The 17,703-nt window shown below is 39.7% G+C and overlaps 1 protein-coding gene across 1 annotated transcript in view; it reads right to left on the bottom strand.

Annotated features, from left to right (window-relative positions):
* The window catches only part of LOC127428686 (rapamycin-insensitive companion of mTOR-like), a 54,090-nt gene extending 41,656 nt beyond the window's left edge, over positions 1-12,434 (bottom strand). Inside the window, exons 1-2 of the mRNA XM_051677213.1 lie at positions 12,355-12,434; positions 12,191-12,238 (exon numbers count right to left, since the gene is read on the bottom strand). Coding sequence (XP_051533173.1) covers positions 12,191-12,238; positions 12,355-12,418 — 112 coding nt within the window. The 5' untranslated portion in view covers positions 12,419-12,434. The remainder of the gene's footprint in view (positions 1-12,190; positions 12,239-12,354) is intronic.
* Positions 12,435-17,703: the final 5,269 nt, after the last annotated feature.

Here is a 17,703-nt window from a genome sequence, read left to right as displayed (position 1 = left end):
TAAGCATGCCTTATGTATCCGGGGACTTGAACATTTTAAGTGTAAATTTTTATCAGGACATAGGGCCCCCTTTTGGACCCACTGGCAGGTCCACAGAGTTGAAGGGAGTACAAACTATTTAGATACCTTTCAGATTATCAAGACAAGCAATTTGGTGAAATAGCTAGCCTATACACTGGCGGCCAAAAGTCTGGAATAATGTACAGATTTTGCTCTTATGGAAAGAAATTGGTAATTTTATTCACCAAAGTGGCATTCAACTGATCACAATGTATAGTCAGGACATTAATAACATGAAAATTACAAACTATTACAATTTGGAAAAAAAAAATCTGAACTTCTAGAGCTACTTCAAAGAGTTCTCATCAAACAATCCTCCATGTGCAGCAATGACAGCTTTGCAGATCCTTGGCATTCTAGCTGTCGGTTTGTCCAGATACTCAGGTGACATTTCACCCCACACTTCCTGTAGCACTTGCCATAGATGTGGCTGTCTTGTCGGGCACTTCTCACGCACCTTACAGTCTAGCCGATCACACAAAACCTCAATGGGGTTAAGATCCATAACACTCTTTTCCAATTATCTGTTGTCCAATGTCTGTGTTTCTTTGCCCACTCTAACCTTTTCTTTTTGTTTTTGTTTCAAAAGTGGCTTTTTCTTTGCAATTCTTCCCATAAGGCCTGCACCCCTGAGTCTTCTCTTTACTGTTGTACATGAAACTGGTGTTGAGCGGGTAGAATTCAATGAAGCTGTCAGCTGAGGACATGTGAGGTATCTATTTCTCAAACTAGAGACTCTGATGTACTTATCCTCTTGTCTAGTTGTATCTGGGACTTCCACATCTCTTTCACATGTCCTTGTTAGAGCCAGTTGTCCTTCTTTGAAGATTGTAGTGTAAACCTTTGTATGAAATCTTCAGTTTTTTGGCAATTTCAAGCATTGTATAGCCTTCATTCCTCAAAACAGCGCTATACAAATAAAAATGACTTGACTTAATTGACTGATGAGTTTCTAGAGAAAGCGGTTTCTTTTTTGCCATTTTTGACCTAATATTGCCCTTAAGACATGTGTCTATTGCATACTGTGGCAACTCAAAAACAAACACAAAGACAATGTTAAGCTTCATTTAACGAACCAAACAGCTTTCAACTGTGTTTGATATAATGGCAAGTGATTTTCTAGTAACAAATGAGCAATTTATCATGATTACTCAAGGATAAGGTGTTGGGGTGATGGCTGCCGAAAATGGGGCCTGTCTAGATTTGATCTAGTTTTTTACATCAGTAATGTTCTGACTATACATTGTGATCAGTTGAATGCCACTTTGGTGAATTAAAGTACCAATTTCCTTCCAAAACAGAAAAATCTGTACATTATTCAAATTTTTTGGCTGCCAGTGTAGGTGAAAGTGTAAATGAAACATTGTGTATTCTGTATAGTCAGAGGTAAACTTAAAATTTCATGGCTAAATCAAATGGCTATTTAAAAAAAGAAGAAAAGAAAAAAAAAGGGATTAGCTCTTCAATAGGAAGCTAAGGCAGTATATGTTATACACAAGAAAGACAGCCCTTAAGCCATTTCATGGATCTTTAAAAGTGATGTAATTGATGGCCTTTCTTTCTATAGTAAGGGGGTCAGTTATATTATGATAGCTCTACTACCTCAGCGCATTACTCCTTAAGGTGGATTTACATGGGACGTGGTGGGCAGCAGGCTTTGCTTGCGATCTTGCTGCTGCTTGTTACAGGCGTTTTCCATTCACACGAGAAGCGGTGCAAAACTTCTGCTCAGATACTATGAGGCGATTACTGTAAATATGTGACTGCACTTAAATAAAATGGCACTTATTTTTTCATAAAATGTTTTATAACTATAAATATTGTAATAAGCTATTTTTTGTATTAATGTCAAATTATAGTTTCAAGTCTCCACACTTGATGAGTTCCGCATTTTTTTTTTTTAACGACTAAAGAAACAGACTGCATGTTACTTCATATTTTTATTGGCAAATTAGTATAGTATAAATAACACATCAATAAATAAAATGGGAGGGCTACAAATGAACATTCAAAATCCACAAATAACCCGCCTGGGCAATTGTAATTTCTGTTTATCTAAAGTTGATGTTTCAGACACCTGTTGCAGAAGAGAAAATTAAAGTATACTGTCCATGGCCCTTTTGTATACTGCAATGGGGTACGGGATAGGCAAGGAGGCGAGAACCGGAAGAACTGTGAACAAAGTTTAATGATATAAATGAACTTAAAACAACAAAACAAAGACACACAGACACACAACGCGCCACATGCGTCTCTCTCTCTCTCTCTCTCTCTCTCGAACTGGCGCCTCCGGCTCGTCTTTATCCCCCTCCCGGCTGATTAGCCCAATTCAGGGCCAGCCGTGTGTCCTCACGGCCCGGCCCCGCCCTCCTCCTCGTCACACTCCTCCATCGCCCGACTCAGGTCGGGGAAACCCCCGGCATGATGCACTCCCCTCCCCTCCCTTCCTGCCGGCAGGTCTTCCCCACCTTTCTGGAGCCCTGGGAGAGATGAGGGGAAGGAAAGGGGAGAGAGAAAGAACGAGGCGGAGTGACAGAAAGAGAGAGAGGAGAAAGAAAAACTTGCATGCCGGTACCCGGACATGCTGTCGCCCGGTCCTCAACCACTCTTCCGCCCTCAGCGGACAGCAGCAAGTCCTCCGGCCCCTGGCGGACGGAACTGCTCCTCCCCTTCTTTGGCGGACGGCAGCGGTTCCTCCAGCTCTCGCCGGCCGGCAGCGACCCCTCCATCCCCAGGCAGACAGCCGTGGCTGCTCCTTTGGTGGACGGCAGCAGCGAGGACTCTGTGACAGCACATCCCCCCTCCTTCGCGTGTTTTGAAACCAATGTAATGGGGTACGGGATGGGCAAGGAGGTGGCGGGAACCGGCTGCCCAGTCAATGTAAAGTTTAATGATATAAATGAACTTACAACAACATAAAACAAAAGACACACACACACAACATGGCTGCGTGCGTCTCTCTCTCTCTTGAACTGGCGCCTCCAGCTCGTCTTTATCCCCCTCCCGGTTGATTTGCCCAATTCAGGGCCGGCCGTGTGTTCTCACGGCCTGGCACTGCCCTCCTCCTCATCACATATACATTGCACAATCATCTATCTTCCAAACATAAGCTATACATGTTTCCGTAGTCTATTTTCACCTTGTACACAGACTAATATTTACACACCTAATGTTGATGGTCCACTCACAGCTTTCCATGAGGCTGTTTTCCAATTTATGTCTCAATAAACGCTCAAAGAAATGTTATATGTCAGTAGGAAATTCAGCAACAGCAAGCATATTCGCCTCCATGTTGTTTTGACTACATAAAAGCTACGTGTTGTTTGATTGGTTGTGAATCATTTTGGCTTTGATTGGTCAGTGACAAGCGGCAGCCACGGAAAGATAAAATATTTTTATCTTGCGCAGTGTGCGGCGCAAGCAGTCGGGCAAAATAAAGCGTCAAGTTTCTCGTAAACTAGCTTGGAAAGCAGCGCCGCTTCAACTGCCACATTTGTTTTGCTGCCTGCCAACTCGCTCTCATTGAAAATGAATAGGGAAAGCGTGGTGACCGCAACCCGTGTAAAACCGCCATTAGGCATTCACGAAGAAGTATTTTTAACAGTGTTGGATTTTCTCTCACTTTAGGAAAGACAAGCGTAGTCTAAGTCTAACCTTGATCAACTGTGATTTTTCATTGTGTGAAACCGGTTTACATAAAACACACACGCACACTCCAAAACACTAGTACACACAGCACTCTTTACGACGCATTTCCCACAATAGTTAGCCTACACAGGAAGTATGTTCAAACACCTATACTGGAGCAAAACAAAATCCCCTAATTGAGACTCCCTGTCGACTCTTCATACTGGAATCAGAAACACTGAGGCTCAGGGCTGGTTAAAAGGTTGACATAATATGAAGTCACAATGGAATCAAACAACAAGTGTCACAGTCCAGTGTTGCTAGAACACAACTACAAAATGCAAGACAAAGCAGATTAATTTGCACAAACTGACCTAAAAGGCGAATCTAGTCAATTTAGTAATAAAGACTTAAGACTTTTGCACCAGAAAAAGGGGCTTTATCCAGAAAAGTCTAAGTACAGGTCATTTTGTAAACACCCTCAAAGTTAATCTATCTGCAAAAACAGCACACAACCATGACCCTGTTTAAACAACATAATATTCTTGTCTATAAATGCATTTTTTGCCATAACACTCTAGATTCCGTAAATGCTCTACTTGAATTTTCTTTTGGTAATAGTACTTGGTGAGAGGCATACAAAACAAAACAACAGTGATAACAAAATATCCCAGAAAAGAATCTGCAAGCAAAACCCCTATATTAGTTTTGATCACAGCTGGCAAAACCCTCCTGAATGATACTGTTTATACCAAAATTTTGTGTACAGCCCTGGAGAAAACAGACAGACAACTTTAAGAGCTGTCTTCTAACGCAACAAGCACTGTAGTATAGTACAGAATAGTATACTGGAGTATTCTGCAGAATTTGTTTTGCAAATAAATGAAAACAAAATATTACTATACACTCAACTTTCAGAACAGTGAAAGTTTTTTATCTGTTTTGAGCAGGGACTGAAAACATACCACGGAACATAACCGAAAATGGGAACAAAGTCCCTTTCAATTGTTCTGGAGTGAAAACTTTATTTCTAAATGGTGGTAACCAGTTAATTTCATCCCATTTCTTACAGTAAATTTTTGGAATTACAGCACTTCTCTTCTTAGCTGAATATAATAAGCATGTGCTTTGATTCTGAAGGAAACCGCTGCATTACACATTTCTTTGCCTTAATGTACGTTGTGGATATATCCTTCCGTAACATGCTGAAGATCTTCTAGACAACTATAACACTCACACTTTACTAGGAAGACTTGTACACCTACTTATTAATGAGATTATCTAATCAGCCAATCGTGTGGAAGTGCATAAAATCATGCAGATATGGGTCAGGAGCGTCAGTTAATGTTCATATCAACCATCAGAATGGGGAAAAAATGTGATATCAGTGATTTTGACATGGCATAATTGATGGTGCCAGACGGGCTGGTTTCAGTATTTCTGTAACTGCTGATCTCCTGGGATTTTCACACACAACAGTCTCTAGAGTTTATTCAGGATTGTGCCAAAACCAAAAAACATCCAGTGAGTGGCCGTTCTGTGGACGGAAACACCTTTTTGATGAGAGGTCAATGAAGAATGGCTCAAGCTGACAGAAAGGCTACGGTAACTCAGATAAACACTCTGTACAATTGTAATGAGCAGAATAGCATCTCGGAATGCACAACACGTCGAACCTTGAAGCAGATGGGCTACAACAGCAGAAGACTATGTCGGGCACTTTTTTGGACCATAGTGTTCCAAATAAAGTGCTCAGTGAGTGTTTAATTACTATGTATACATGCACGGTTAATCCAGATGCAAGGAAAAATATTGAGCTAAAAAGTGTATTGCTCAGTTATTTTCTTCACCAAATTATTGTTAGATATGATGCATTCATACAGATGTGATGTTCTGGGTTTTGACTGAGAAGCAGATCTGTAATAAAAACAAATAATTAAAATAAAATAATTACATAATTATAAAATAATTATTACGTTTAAAATAAGGGAGTCGCGTGGCGCCATGCGAGGGTCGGATGTGTGAACGGCGAGCTCTGCGTACTTTGCTAGTTTTTAATACTTTTTATGTCACACCGGTGAGATTCGATACACCCTGATTCATAACTGTTCTATGAAGGCAATGTCAATGAATTCAAAATCCTCGGGCTCTGGAGACATTAAAAGACACTTACGTGCTCAAGCTGACACCCCAGACAGGGCTGCAGACCAGGGACTCAGTTTAGATGGTGCGGCGGGAGAGATCCAGTGTCAAATGTCCAGCATGTCGGCAATGCTGGCGCAGGTTGTTGCAGACGTGGAGGATCTTGCTGTTATACGTCGATTGATCACTGCCATGGAGACGAAGTTCTCTGAGGTGGTTACAAGAGTATCGGACGCCAAGAAATGGATCAATTATCTGGAGTCATTGCAGAGAGAATTACCTGCTAATCCTTAGACTTGGAACACGTTTGGGAAAAGTTGGAAGACTTTGGAAGAGAATTGTAGCCGGCGAAACAACGTCTATTGTTGGAATTCCTGAGAATGAAGAAGGCCGAGATATGGTGAAATTCCTAGACGAGCTCTTCCCAAGTCTGCTCGACATAACAGGCCATAAGCTCGAAATCGAGTAAGCTCACAGAGTTCCGGCTCGGAGATTTACTGATTCTGGCCAAATTTCTGAGATCATCCGATAAAGATCTCGTGTTACGTGGGGTGAGGAGTAAAGGAAGGCTTTCTTGGAAGAACCACAGCATTTTTGTGTTCCCAGATTTTGCGAATTAGACAAGAGAGAAAAAAGATCAATTCAAGGAATGCAAGAAACTCTTACATCAATGGAAGATCGCTTTTGCACTGATGTTCCCGTCCAAATTGAGAATAGATACTAAGGATGTCTGCAAAATATTTACATGCCCACAGCAAGCGATATCCTTCATAAAGTCAATGGAATGAGTAAGTTAATGTGTGACACTGTCTATGCAGCCGAGTGGACCTGACTCACTGAACATTCACTTGACCGTCCGAGGAACTGGGCGCCTTCTTTGTTTCTTTTTGTGCTGGTTTCGCCTAGTGGCTGGAGTATGTTTTGTGGAGTAACACTCCTTCGGGACAGTTTGTGGATGAATCTACACGTTCTTTGTGCTTATGCCTCCTATTGGTTGGAGTTTGTTCAGTGGAATATTTCTTGCAAAGCATTGGAGTGATTAGGGCTTTTTTTTTTTTTTTGCACTCATGTAACAGCCGAGTGGAACTGACTCAGTGAACACTCACTTGACTGTCTGAGGAAACTGGGCACCTTTTTTGTTTCTTTTTGTGCTGGTTCCGCCAAGTGGCTGGAGTTTGTTTTGTAGAAGAACACACCTTCGGAACAGCTATGTGGATGAATCTACATGTCTTTGTGTTTATCCCACCTATTGGCTGGAGTTTTTTTTATAGATTATTTTCTGTTGTGTAATTCTGTCTCACAAAATCTGTACAGAAGCACCGAACTGGAGCAATCCGACAGCAAAGTTGTCACTGGGGCTCTCGTAGGCATACATGGACTGTTGAGTTTGGAGGGATGGATGCCGGTTGGCACTGTCGTGCGCGGGGTTAATGAGCACGTTTTTCTGTTTGTTTGGGGGGAAGTTGGGGTTTGATTGTTGCACTAATGTTGGAATGTAGTCTTTATAATCTGGTTTTTGACATACAATTTATTTTTTCTAATATGTCAAAATGTAATATGTTAATATGAGTGGATTGTCTCTCTCAATGTGGAATGTGAATGGATTGGGGCACCCCAGAAACAGAAGAAAGGTTATTTATTTTCTTAAACGTAAGAAATATGATACTATGTTTCTTCAAGAAACGCATCTTTCCCCACAGGCAGCTGAAAAATTTGGGAAGATATGGGGTGGACATGTTTTCTTTAGTTCTTTTGTCTCAAACAGATTAATGATAAATTAGGAAGAGTCATTATTGTTTTAGCAGAAATTCATGGGCAAAGGTTAATTTTAGCTAATATTTACACACCTAATGTTGATGATCAGGGCTTTTTTACAGATCTTGAAGGGATGTTGCAAGCCGCTGGCACCCATCATGATATAATATTGGGAGGAGACTTTAATCTTTTGATGGACTCAATCCTTGATCATAGTGAAGCAAAAGTGTGTAAGCCCCCTAGAGCAACACTGGTGCATCACAGGATGTGTAAAAATCTTGGTCTTACAGCTATTTGGAGACTTTTGAACCCATCTGGTAGGGACTATAAAAATGTTTCATCAGTCCATAAGATTTATTCTAGAATAGATTTTTTTCTGATATCCAAGTCCCTCATTTCACCTGTTGTTGATTGCTCAATTGGAAACATCTTAGTCTCCGATCACGCCCTGGTGAATTTAGAGGTGTTGCCACAAGAAATCATATAGTTGGCACTTTAATGTATCCCTTTTGCAAAATCCTGAATTCCAACAAATGTTAAAGACTGAAATCAATGTTTATATGGAGACTAACTGGTCCTCAGTATCCTCTGTGGGTGTGGCTTGGGAGGCACTTAAGGCGGTTCTTAGGGGTCGGATCATACAGTATGCCACATTCATCAAAAAATACAAAGCACGAGAACTTGTGGAATTGGAAGGAAATATTAAAAATGCTGAGGCAGAGCTGAAGCGCAGAATTGACCTGACTGAAATACAGATATTATACTATTTTGTCGCAGAAGGTGGAGTTTTGGCAGTTCAGTGCAAGACAGTCATACTTTGAGTCGGGGAATAAAGCAGGGAAGCTTTTGGCTAGATATATAAAGTTTTTTCTACCATTCCCTCAGTGAAAACTGCTAGTGGTGAAATATTTACCTTGGCCATTGATATTAATAATGCTTTTAAATAATTCTACCTTGATCTCTACAGTTCCACGTCTTCGTCTACTGATGAAGATATTAGAAACTTTGTGGAACCATTAGATCTCCCTAAACTGATGACTGAGCAAAGAAATTCTCCTGATTCTGAGATAACCTTGGAGGAGCTTGATGAGGTAATTAAGGCCTTACCTACAGCCAAGGTTCCGGGGCCAGATGACTTTGCCGCTGAATTTTTTAGATCTTATGCTACAGAACTGGCTCCACTTTTGTTAGAAGTTAATATGGAATCATTAATGAATGGACAGCTTCCGCCGACCATGACACAAGCCCGGATCAGTCTGATTCTTAAAAAGTACAAAGATCCAAGCGAGTATAAGAGTTACCGTCCAATTTCCCTGATTCAGCTAGACGTTAAAATTTTGTTAAATTATGACATCTCTTATACATATATATCAAGTGGGGTTTATTCGGGGTCGTAGCTCTTCTGATAATATTAGGCATTTCATCAATATCATGTGGTCAGTGGCGAATGATCAGAGTCCGGTCGCTGCCATCTCACTTGACCTTGAAAAGGCATTTGATATGGTAGAATGGGATTATCTTTTTAAGGTTTTGGAAATACTTTTATTGAATGGATTAAGTTACTTTATAGACACCCTGTAGCGGCGGTACAAACAAATTGATTAATTTAAGATTATTTTACTCTGGACAGGGGCACCCGGCAGGGTTGCCCTCTTTCCCCATTATTGTTCTGTCTTGCCCTGGAACCATTAGCAGCCACGATAAGATAGGAGGATGATTTTCCAGGGGTGATGGCAGGAGGTGTGGCGCATAAGCTTTTGCTTTACGCAGATGATATTTTGTTATTCGTCTCCGACCCCACTAGATCTATGCCTTGCCTCCACATGGATTATTAATTCCTTCTCTAAATTCTCAGGATACAGAGTCAATTGGTCTAAATCCGAAGCTTTGGCTCTGACAGGGTATTCCCAGCAAATTTGTGTGATTTTTGAGTGATGTGAGTAGGTGGGCTTCATTACATTTATCTATGATTGGGAAGGTTAATGTTATTCAAATGAATTGTATTCCAAAATTCAACTACCTGCTAAGGTCTCTCCCTGTAGATGTCCCACTCACTTTATTTGGAATGGTAAACGTCCCAGATTACATTTCAACAAATTACATAGGCCGAATGACAAAGGTGGGCTAGGCCTACCCAAGATTTTGTTTTATTATTATGCATTCGATCTCGGACATTTGGCTCATTGGTCGCTTCCACCTGAGAGAGAGCCCCTCCCTGGTTTTGTATTGAACAGGAAATCCTTGCCCCCATTTCGCCATTGCAAAGCCTTTCTATTAAACTAACTGGAGAAGTCACACCCCATTATCTCGCATTTGCACGCGGTTTGAACAAAAGTGTCCAGAGTGTTTAATTCGGACATTTATTTAACTGTAGAATCGAGCATATGGCTGAGCCCAAAATAACGTATTAAGAAGTTCCTTTTCTGTTGGTCAGAGCAGATTGTGAGGGGGGTTACTACACTCGGTGACCTATATGAGAGTGGAGTGTTGAGATCTTTTGAAAATTTGGTTCAACATTTTAAGATTTCTTGATCTCAGTTCTTTAGGTATTACAGCTGCACCTGTTCTGAACTATTTTTGGGAATAGTATACACCCCCCTAAAGCGGCAGATACTCTGAAAGTGGTGATTGCTGCATTTGGAAAAGGTCATGAGGCATCGGTGTATTACTCCCTGTTAAATCAGAATCTGGGGGACGGAGCTTAGACTTCTCTCAATAGATTATGGGAGAAAGATTTAAATTTGGTATTGGAGGAGGGAGTGTGGGCTAGGATTCTAAAACGCATCAAGTCTACATCTAGAGATGCAAGAGATGCATCCGTCTGATGCATTTTAAGATTTTGCATCGATTCTATTGGACCCCCTCTAGATTGTATAGTCTGGGTCTTAAAGACACACCCACCTGCTGGCGGTGCCAATCAGAAGATGGGGACACAACAATTAATTTTGGTTGAGGGTTCAGAGCATTATGTGTGAGGTATTGGACACTCAATTGGTGTGGTGCAGGGAGATGGGCGGGTGGTGGCATTTGAGGAGGTGATTTTTAGAAGGCTGGGGAAATGGGATTTGTTTGTCAGGAAGTGGGGGTGTTATTTGGCTTTTTTGGAGGGTTCTCGGGGAGGGGCTATGGAGAGGGATTTGTAGTTTAGTTGGGTATGTGTATTACTGATGTTGTTTGAAAATATATCTTTGTTTTTTTAATGTTTTTTTTTTTTTTTTTTTAAATGTTCTAGTTGTTGGTGACCACAGTAGTGCGTGTTTGTGTCGGGTGGGGGGGTAATGTTCGGGGGGAGGGGCTTAATGTGAATAACTGATTCCGTATTTTATGTTGTGTTTGTATGTTTTATGATTGGAATCAATAATAAAAAAAAAATAATAACATAACATACCATACATGTTTAAAATAAAATAACTCTGCCCACATAAGATGATGTTTGGTCCAAACACGCCCAATCAGTGTGTGCATGGATGCAGAAGAGAGAGATTTAGCTATTAATTGATATTAGATGACCAGATGTATTTTTGAAATATTTGAAATATTTTTGGGGACATATTTAATATTAGGGATACATTGATTGAAAATACGTTATTTTATGTATCTTACTTTATACCTTGCTTGTTATGACTTCTATGCTGATAATTCTACCACATGGAGAAAACATTTTAATTGCTTAATTTCGCTTATTTTGGTTGAGGCATGTCCCTTATTTAGAGCAGACCAAGTCCCTTGTTTCTCTTGTGAGATCTGGTAACACTACAAATAGTACATCACGCACTCTTAGCAAAGAGAACGTTATTAACCCTTCTTTAATTTTGTTTTAAACATTACCAATAGGAAAATAAGCTATGGAATGCTGGAATTGGAACAAAGAAAATACAGTTTCTGTTCAAAACTAACCAAAATGAAAACAGTTTGTTTTTTATTCTGTGGTTTGGAGAGCTAAACTGTGAAAAAACAGAAGCAACATCCACACAGGGACATTCAGTGAAACCAGCTGTTACAGATGCTGACTTCTGTGTCACTCATGGATGTTTGAAAGCTCATTTGCTAGATGACCTCCCAATAGGCTCAGTGCTGTCAGCCAATGACTGTAAAGCAATGATTCAAACAATAAAACTGAAATCAAGCCACAGCTACCAGGCTGAAATGTTATTTTTAGTCAATTTAAAATGATATATGATATAAAAGTGAGTTTTGCACGCTTTCTTACGTGAGCACGCTGTTGTTTTGGTATAGACTAGAGGAGGACCCTACAGTCCTGCGATGTTGAACACGAATAAGTGATAATGCACATATTTAACACCCAACCACTACAAATGATACAATGCACTCGACTTTTTCTAACACCATCTGTTTCCCCTTGTCTTTACGTAATTTTTTCTCATCTAAAAGAGTGATCTGTTAATGATTCATGTGTTACTTGATGATAACTGTTTATCTTATGCTAGGACTGTGCCTCAAAATCAAGTGAGCTTCCTACCTAGACAGCAATGTCGGGCACCATTGGCGCATTTGAAACGTTCGATTCGAATATTCCAAACAAGCCCATGAAGCCCAACAATGCTGTCTAGGTGTGCAGTATCACAAGGTTCATCATCTGACTTACCTCTCGTGAGATCGAGTGGTACATTTTCCTCCCCACTGTCATTTCGACCTGTTCATGCAAGGACAAAGGTACACATTGAGAAAAGCACACTTGGTTCAGGTGTATCTGATAAAAGCGGCATCATGTTCCCCAGACGAATCCAAATAGTGTGGACATAATCTTACCTCGCATCCGTATACTTCGGATAGGACGGCCTCGGATGCTGAGCGCCATCTTTCCCAGACACATTCACAACACCGGAAACATCGAGGAATATCGCGAGAACTGGGCCTGGGCGCAGACTGTTGTGTCTGTTTTTGTATACGGGCAATCCGACTGTCTGGTCCATAGATATAACAATCCAAAATACCATTGTTACTACTGCAGTTGCTACTGTAAAATCATTGTCAGTTATTTTAAGATCTTTCAGATTCATTCTTGTTTGTCTTTTTTATTGTGAGTTTTATTGTAAAAACAGTAGCTGTGGTAATGGTTTATAAGAGGATTATTTTTAGTAGGCTACTGTTAAAAGGAATAATAACATAAGTAAAAACTTGGATATATAATAAAATGCGATAGATAGATAGATAGACAGACAGGCAGACAGAGACAGACAGGTCGTGGAAAAGATGTTACTGTGTTTCAGAAGGGGCAAATTACTGACCTGCATCAAGCAAAGAAAACAACTAATGAGATTGCTGAAATCACTGGAATTGGGTTAAGAACTGTCCAACGCATTGTTAAAACCTGGAAGGACAGCGGTGAACCGTCAGCTTCGCGAAAGAAATGTGGTTGGAAAAAATCTTGATTGATCATGACTGGAGATCACTAAAACGCTTGGTGAAGTCACATCGTAGAAAAATCGACAGTAGAACTCACGGCTATGTTTAATAGTGAAAGTAAGAGCATTTCCACATGCACAATGCAATGAGAACGATTGGGACTAAACAGCTGTGTGGCCAAAAGAAAGCCACTTGTTAGCAGGGGTGTAGTCAAGACCAGACCATCCAAGACCCAGACCAAGACTAGACCCCTTGAGACCCAGACCAAAGCTAGACCCTTCAAGACCCAGATCCAGATAAAGACCTATCCCCAAGACCAAAACGCATACCAAGATCTGTCGGTTAAAAAAACTAGGCAGTTCATTTTAATGAACCAAGACGCTGATTTTATATTTGAAGAATCTTCTTCAAAGTTTTAAAATGCAAATTTTACCACTGCAAGCTCTGACATTTTCCAGACAGCTATATAGAAAAAACAGTCCCATTTTACAAGATGCCTTCATAACCCAAATGCCCCAGGTGTCACAAAGCAGTTTATTCTTCTACCGTAATAAAAGATAAATAAAGTGTCATATATGGCTCTTTATTGCAGGCATAATTTTTAAAAGAACAAATAAATCCTAGAGGAATGCTAGTGAAATAATAAAATAAATAAAACTCTCAATAAACAATACAAAGATCTCCAGTACAATATAACATCAACTCTACCACTGGTCAATCTGGGAAATTAACCCATGACCTTTCAGTCTATAAATCAGTAGTTTAACACACTGAGCCATTTAGCTGACATGCCCATTGTGTGGCAAAGAGACTTTCTGAGGTTAGAGTCAGCACACAAGTGTGGGTTATCTTTTGAGTTATAGGTTGCACTGTCTCCAAAATGCTCAAGTATCATCAGGACATGATTTTGATGATGCATACCAATTTTCTTTGAAATCTGACAATGTAATTAAAAGATATAATCTTTTTTAATAAATGTCAATATGGAGGAGAGGCAGTATGGCTGATATGGGAAATACTGGTAACGTTGAAATCCACATGACCTAAGGAATTTACAGACACCAATCCCATGACTTTAGGACATAAGGTTCTAAAGTTATGGGCAAAGAAAATAATAATTCACAATTATTGACCCATAGGTGGTGCTGTCGCAAAATTCTGCATATGCCCTCAGATCATGGTCCTCATGAGGCATACCAAGTTTCATTTCAATAGGACACAAGATACAGCCTCAACTCCTTTTTACACAGCCACCTTGTTAACTATGTGTTTGCATAACTTTTCAACAAAGTCAAATATCACAATTTTGTATTATTCATTCTGTGCGGCTCAGTCTGGAGATTATTTTGAGCCATTTTGTGTGCAAATCAAGAAACGTTTGAAGGAGCAGAAGTGAAGAAAAAACAAAACAATGAATGACATAATACAAGATGGTGGAGTTTTAATGTAAAGGGTCCTTTGGGATCATCAATAGGAGAGTAATCAGACAAAAAATATTTTTTATCTAGGACAAACAATTCAAAAGTAAATAGAATTGTTGGATTGGTGGTGGCACTATGGAGTTTGTCCTAGAAGTCCCAAATTTGCTATGGGGACTATTCATGACCACCCTTATCAGTGTGCTAAATTAAATAATTTTCCTATAAATGGTTCTATGGGCTGCCATAGACTCACTTTGGGAGGAAGAAGAAGCAGAACAATAAATCCAGCTACAAGCAGCACTTATGAGGCCAAACACCAGCATGGTAACCACTACACATATGATGTGTGGAACAAGCAAACACCACAGAACAAGTCATCCCAGGACAGATTCAAACCTAGGACTTTCTGGTCTACATTTTGGAGAAAAAGCCACTGGAGTAATCCACTACACCATAGAGGCACAACTCTGTTACTCACCAAAGGGCCATACCATGCTTAGAGCAACACAGCCAAGCATAGCACTCATCATAATCAACTTTGTTTTCATGTAACTTTTCAACAAAGGTAAAATTCTAAAAAAAAATTAAAAAAAAAAATCGATAAGCACCAACATGGAAACAACTTCACAACCCAAAGAGCACATATGAATCACAGAGCAAACTCACACAACATTTCAAGTCACCTCAGGATATACCCTATGCCTTTTCATTACAGAAGTCACTGCTCTATCCACTGCACCACAACATTCATGTTAGCCAAAGGGACATATCAAGTGGAGAATGAATCACTGCAGAACACCATGCTCAAATTTGTATTCATATAACTTTTCAACAGAGATCAAAATCAGAATTTGATTGTGGAAAACACCAGCAACTCAGTAAGCACAACACAAAATCACAACTTGCAGAGGCAGAAACCAAACCCACAACCTTTGGAATAGTTAACAAGGGTTTAACACACTGCACCACTTGGATGGCATGGCTTAACTTTAGGAAAGAGTCATCCAGAGTTTAGTTTCAGCACACACGTGCATGTTATCTTTTGTACTATAGGTGGTGCTGTCTCCAAACTGCTCAGTTAACTTCAGGACATAATGTCAATGATGCATACCAAATTTCTTTAAAATCTGACAATGCTTTTAAAAGATACTGTATGTCACCTTTTTAATAAAATACACTTTGGCTGAGGGACAGTATGATTGATATGAGAAATTTGGTAATGCTGAAATCCTCATGATTTTAGGACATATGGTTCCAATTTTATGGGCAAAAATTGCACTTTTTTCCCCATAGGTGGTGCTGTCTCCAAACTTTGCATGTACCCTCAGGTCATGTCTCAGGTCATGATAAAGCATACCAGGTTTCGTTTTGATATGACAAACTGTTGCCGAGATATAGCCTTACATCCATTTTTACTTCGACCTCGTTAACTTTGTGTTAATGTAACTTGAAAATCAAAATTCTGTATTATTCAATCTGTGCATCTTGATCTGGAGATTATTTTGAGCCATTGTTTGGGCAAATCGAAATTTCAAGGAAGAGTAGTGAAACTACAGAATTCAAGATGGCGGCCATTGTAATGGGCGGAGTTTTAATGTATGGGGTTCATTTGAATCATGAGGAGGAGTGTAATTAGATGCAAAAAGAACTGTATTTGTAGGACAAATTCTTCAAAAGATATGTACTAAAGAAAAGGGAATTTTTGACACAGTGGTGCTATAGAGTCTGTCATAGAGACCCCAAATTTGGTATGGGGCTATTCATGACCACCTCCATCAGTGTGCCAAATTTAATAATTTTCCTATTTACGATTTATAGGGCTGCCATTGAGTGGCCAATAAAACTAACAGGGGGCCTGGGTAGCTCAGCGAGTAAAGATGTTGACTACCACCCCTGGAGTCATGAGTTCAAATCCAGGGCATACTGAGTTGCTCCAGCCAAGTCTCCTAAGCAACCATATTGGCCCAGTTGCTAGGGAGGGTAGAATCACATGGGGTAACCTCCTCACAGTCACTATAATGTGGTTCTCACTCTCAGTGGGGCACATGGTGAGTTGTGCATGGATGCCACAAAGAATAGCATGAAGCCTCCACATGCACTATGTCTCCACAGTAACACACTCAACAAGCCATGTGATAAGATGGGAACTCAGCATTCCAAACTGGGGAGAAAAGGGGTGACAAATAATAATAATAATACTAACAGATACAATAGGTGCCATTTGGGCCCTAATAATAATACTAATGAAAACAATGGGTGCCACAGCACCTTTGGTGCTTGGTCCCTAATTATGATTTTAGTCATCATCGTGCAGCCCTACTCCCGCAACTCCCACAACGTAACAAGCTTATTGGGTCCTGCGGATCGCTTTGTGTTGTTAGACCATAGTTCTTGCACTTACATCCATAAGATTAGCGAGACAGTGCTTGTGGAAGCATGCATGATGACACAGAGGCAGAAGTACTCACAAATTCTCAGTAATGGTGAAGATGCCACGCCAACTAGTGGTTGAAATAATTATCACATTTAGTGCACTGGTAATACACTGCGGTCTTGACTAAGACCATAAGTCGAGACCCAGATCCAGACCAAGACATCTTGAGACCAAGACCACAAGATCAAGACTCCAACACTGTTTGCTAGTGAGGCTTATCGGAAAAAACAACATAAATTTGTTAGGGAGCATAAAGATTGGACTGTGGAGCAATGGAAAAAGTCATGTGGTCTGAAGAATCCAGATTTACCCTATTCCAAAGCGATGGGCACATCAGGGGAAGAAATGAAGCGCATGAAGCGATGCTACCATCATGCATAGTGCCCACTTTACAAGCCTCTGCAGGCAGTGTTATGACCCTATCTGCTCCAGGGGTGTCATCATCAAATTTCTAGTTGATAGAATTTTATAGTTATGATTAATAACAATTCATATAATGTGAATTGTTATTAATCATAACTATAAAATTCTATAAACTAGAAAATGATGTAGTATTATTTATGTTCATATAATATGAATCGTTATTAATCATAACTATAAAATTCTATAAACTAGAAAATTATGTAGTATTATTTATGTTCATATAATATGAATTGTTATTAATCATAACTATACAATTCTATAAACTACAAAATTATGTATTATTATTTATGTTCAGCCATCTTGCACTTCTTGCACCACCCACACTTATATACTATAATTAGTTTTCATAGTTTAATAGTTTGATCATTTAATAGATTTATTAATAAACATAATATTATATTGATGTTAAATTGTATTATATAAAATGTTTAATAATAGTTTTATTTAATATAGTGTTATTGTATTGTCATTGAG

Source organism: Myxocyprinus asiaticus, chromosome 38 (genome assembly GCF_019703515.2).
Source record: "Myxocyprinus asiaticus isolate MX2 ecotype Aquarium Trade chromosome 38, UBuf_Myxa_2, whole genome shotgun sequence".
NCBI classification, from domain to species: Eukaryota; Metazoa; Chordata; class Actinopteri; order Cypriniformes; family Catostomidae; genus Myxocyprinus; species Myxocyprinus asiaticus.
This window is presented reverse-complemented; position numbering and strand designations above follow the sequence as displayed.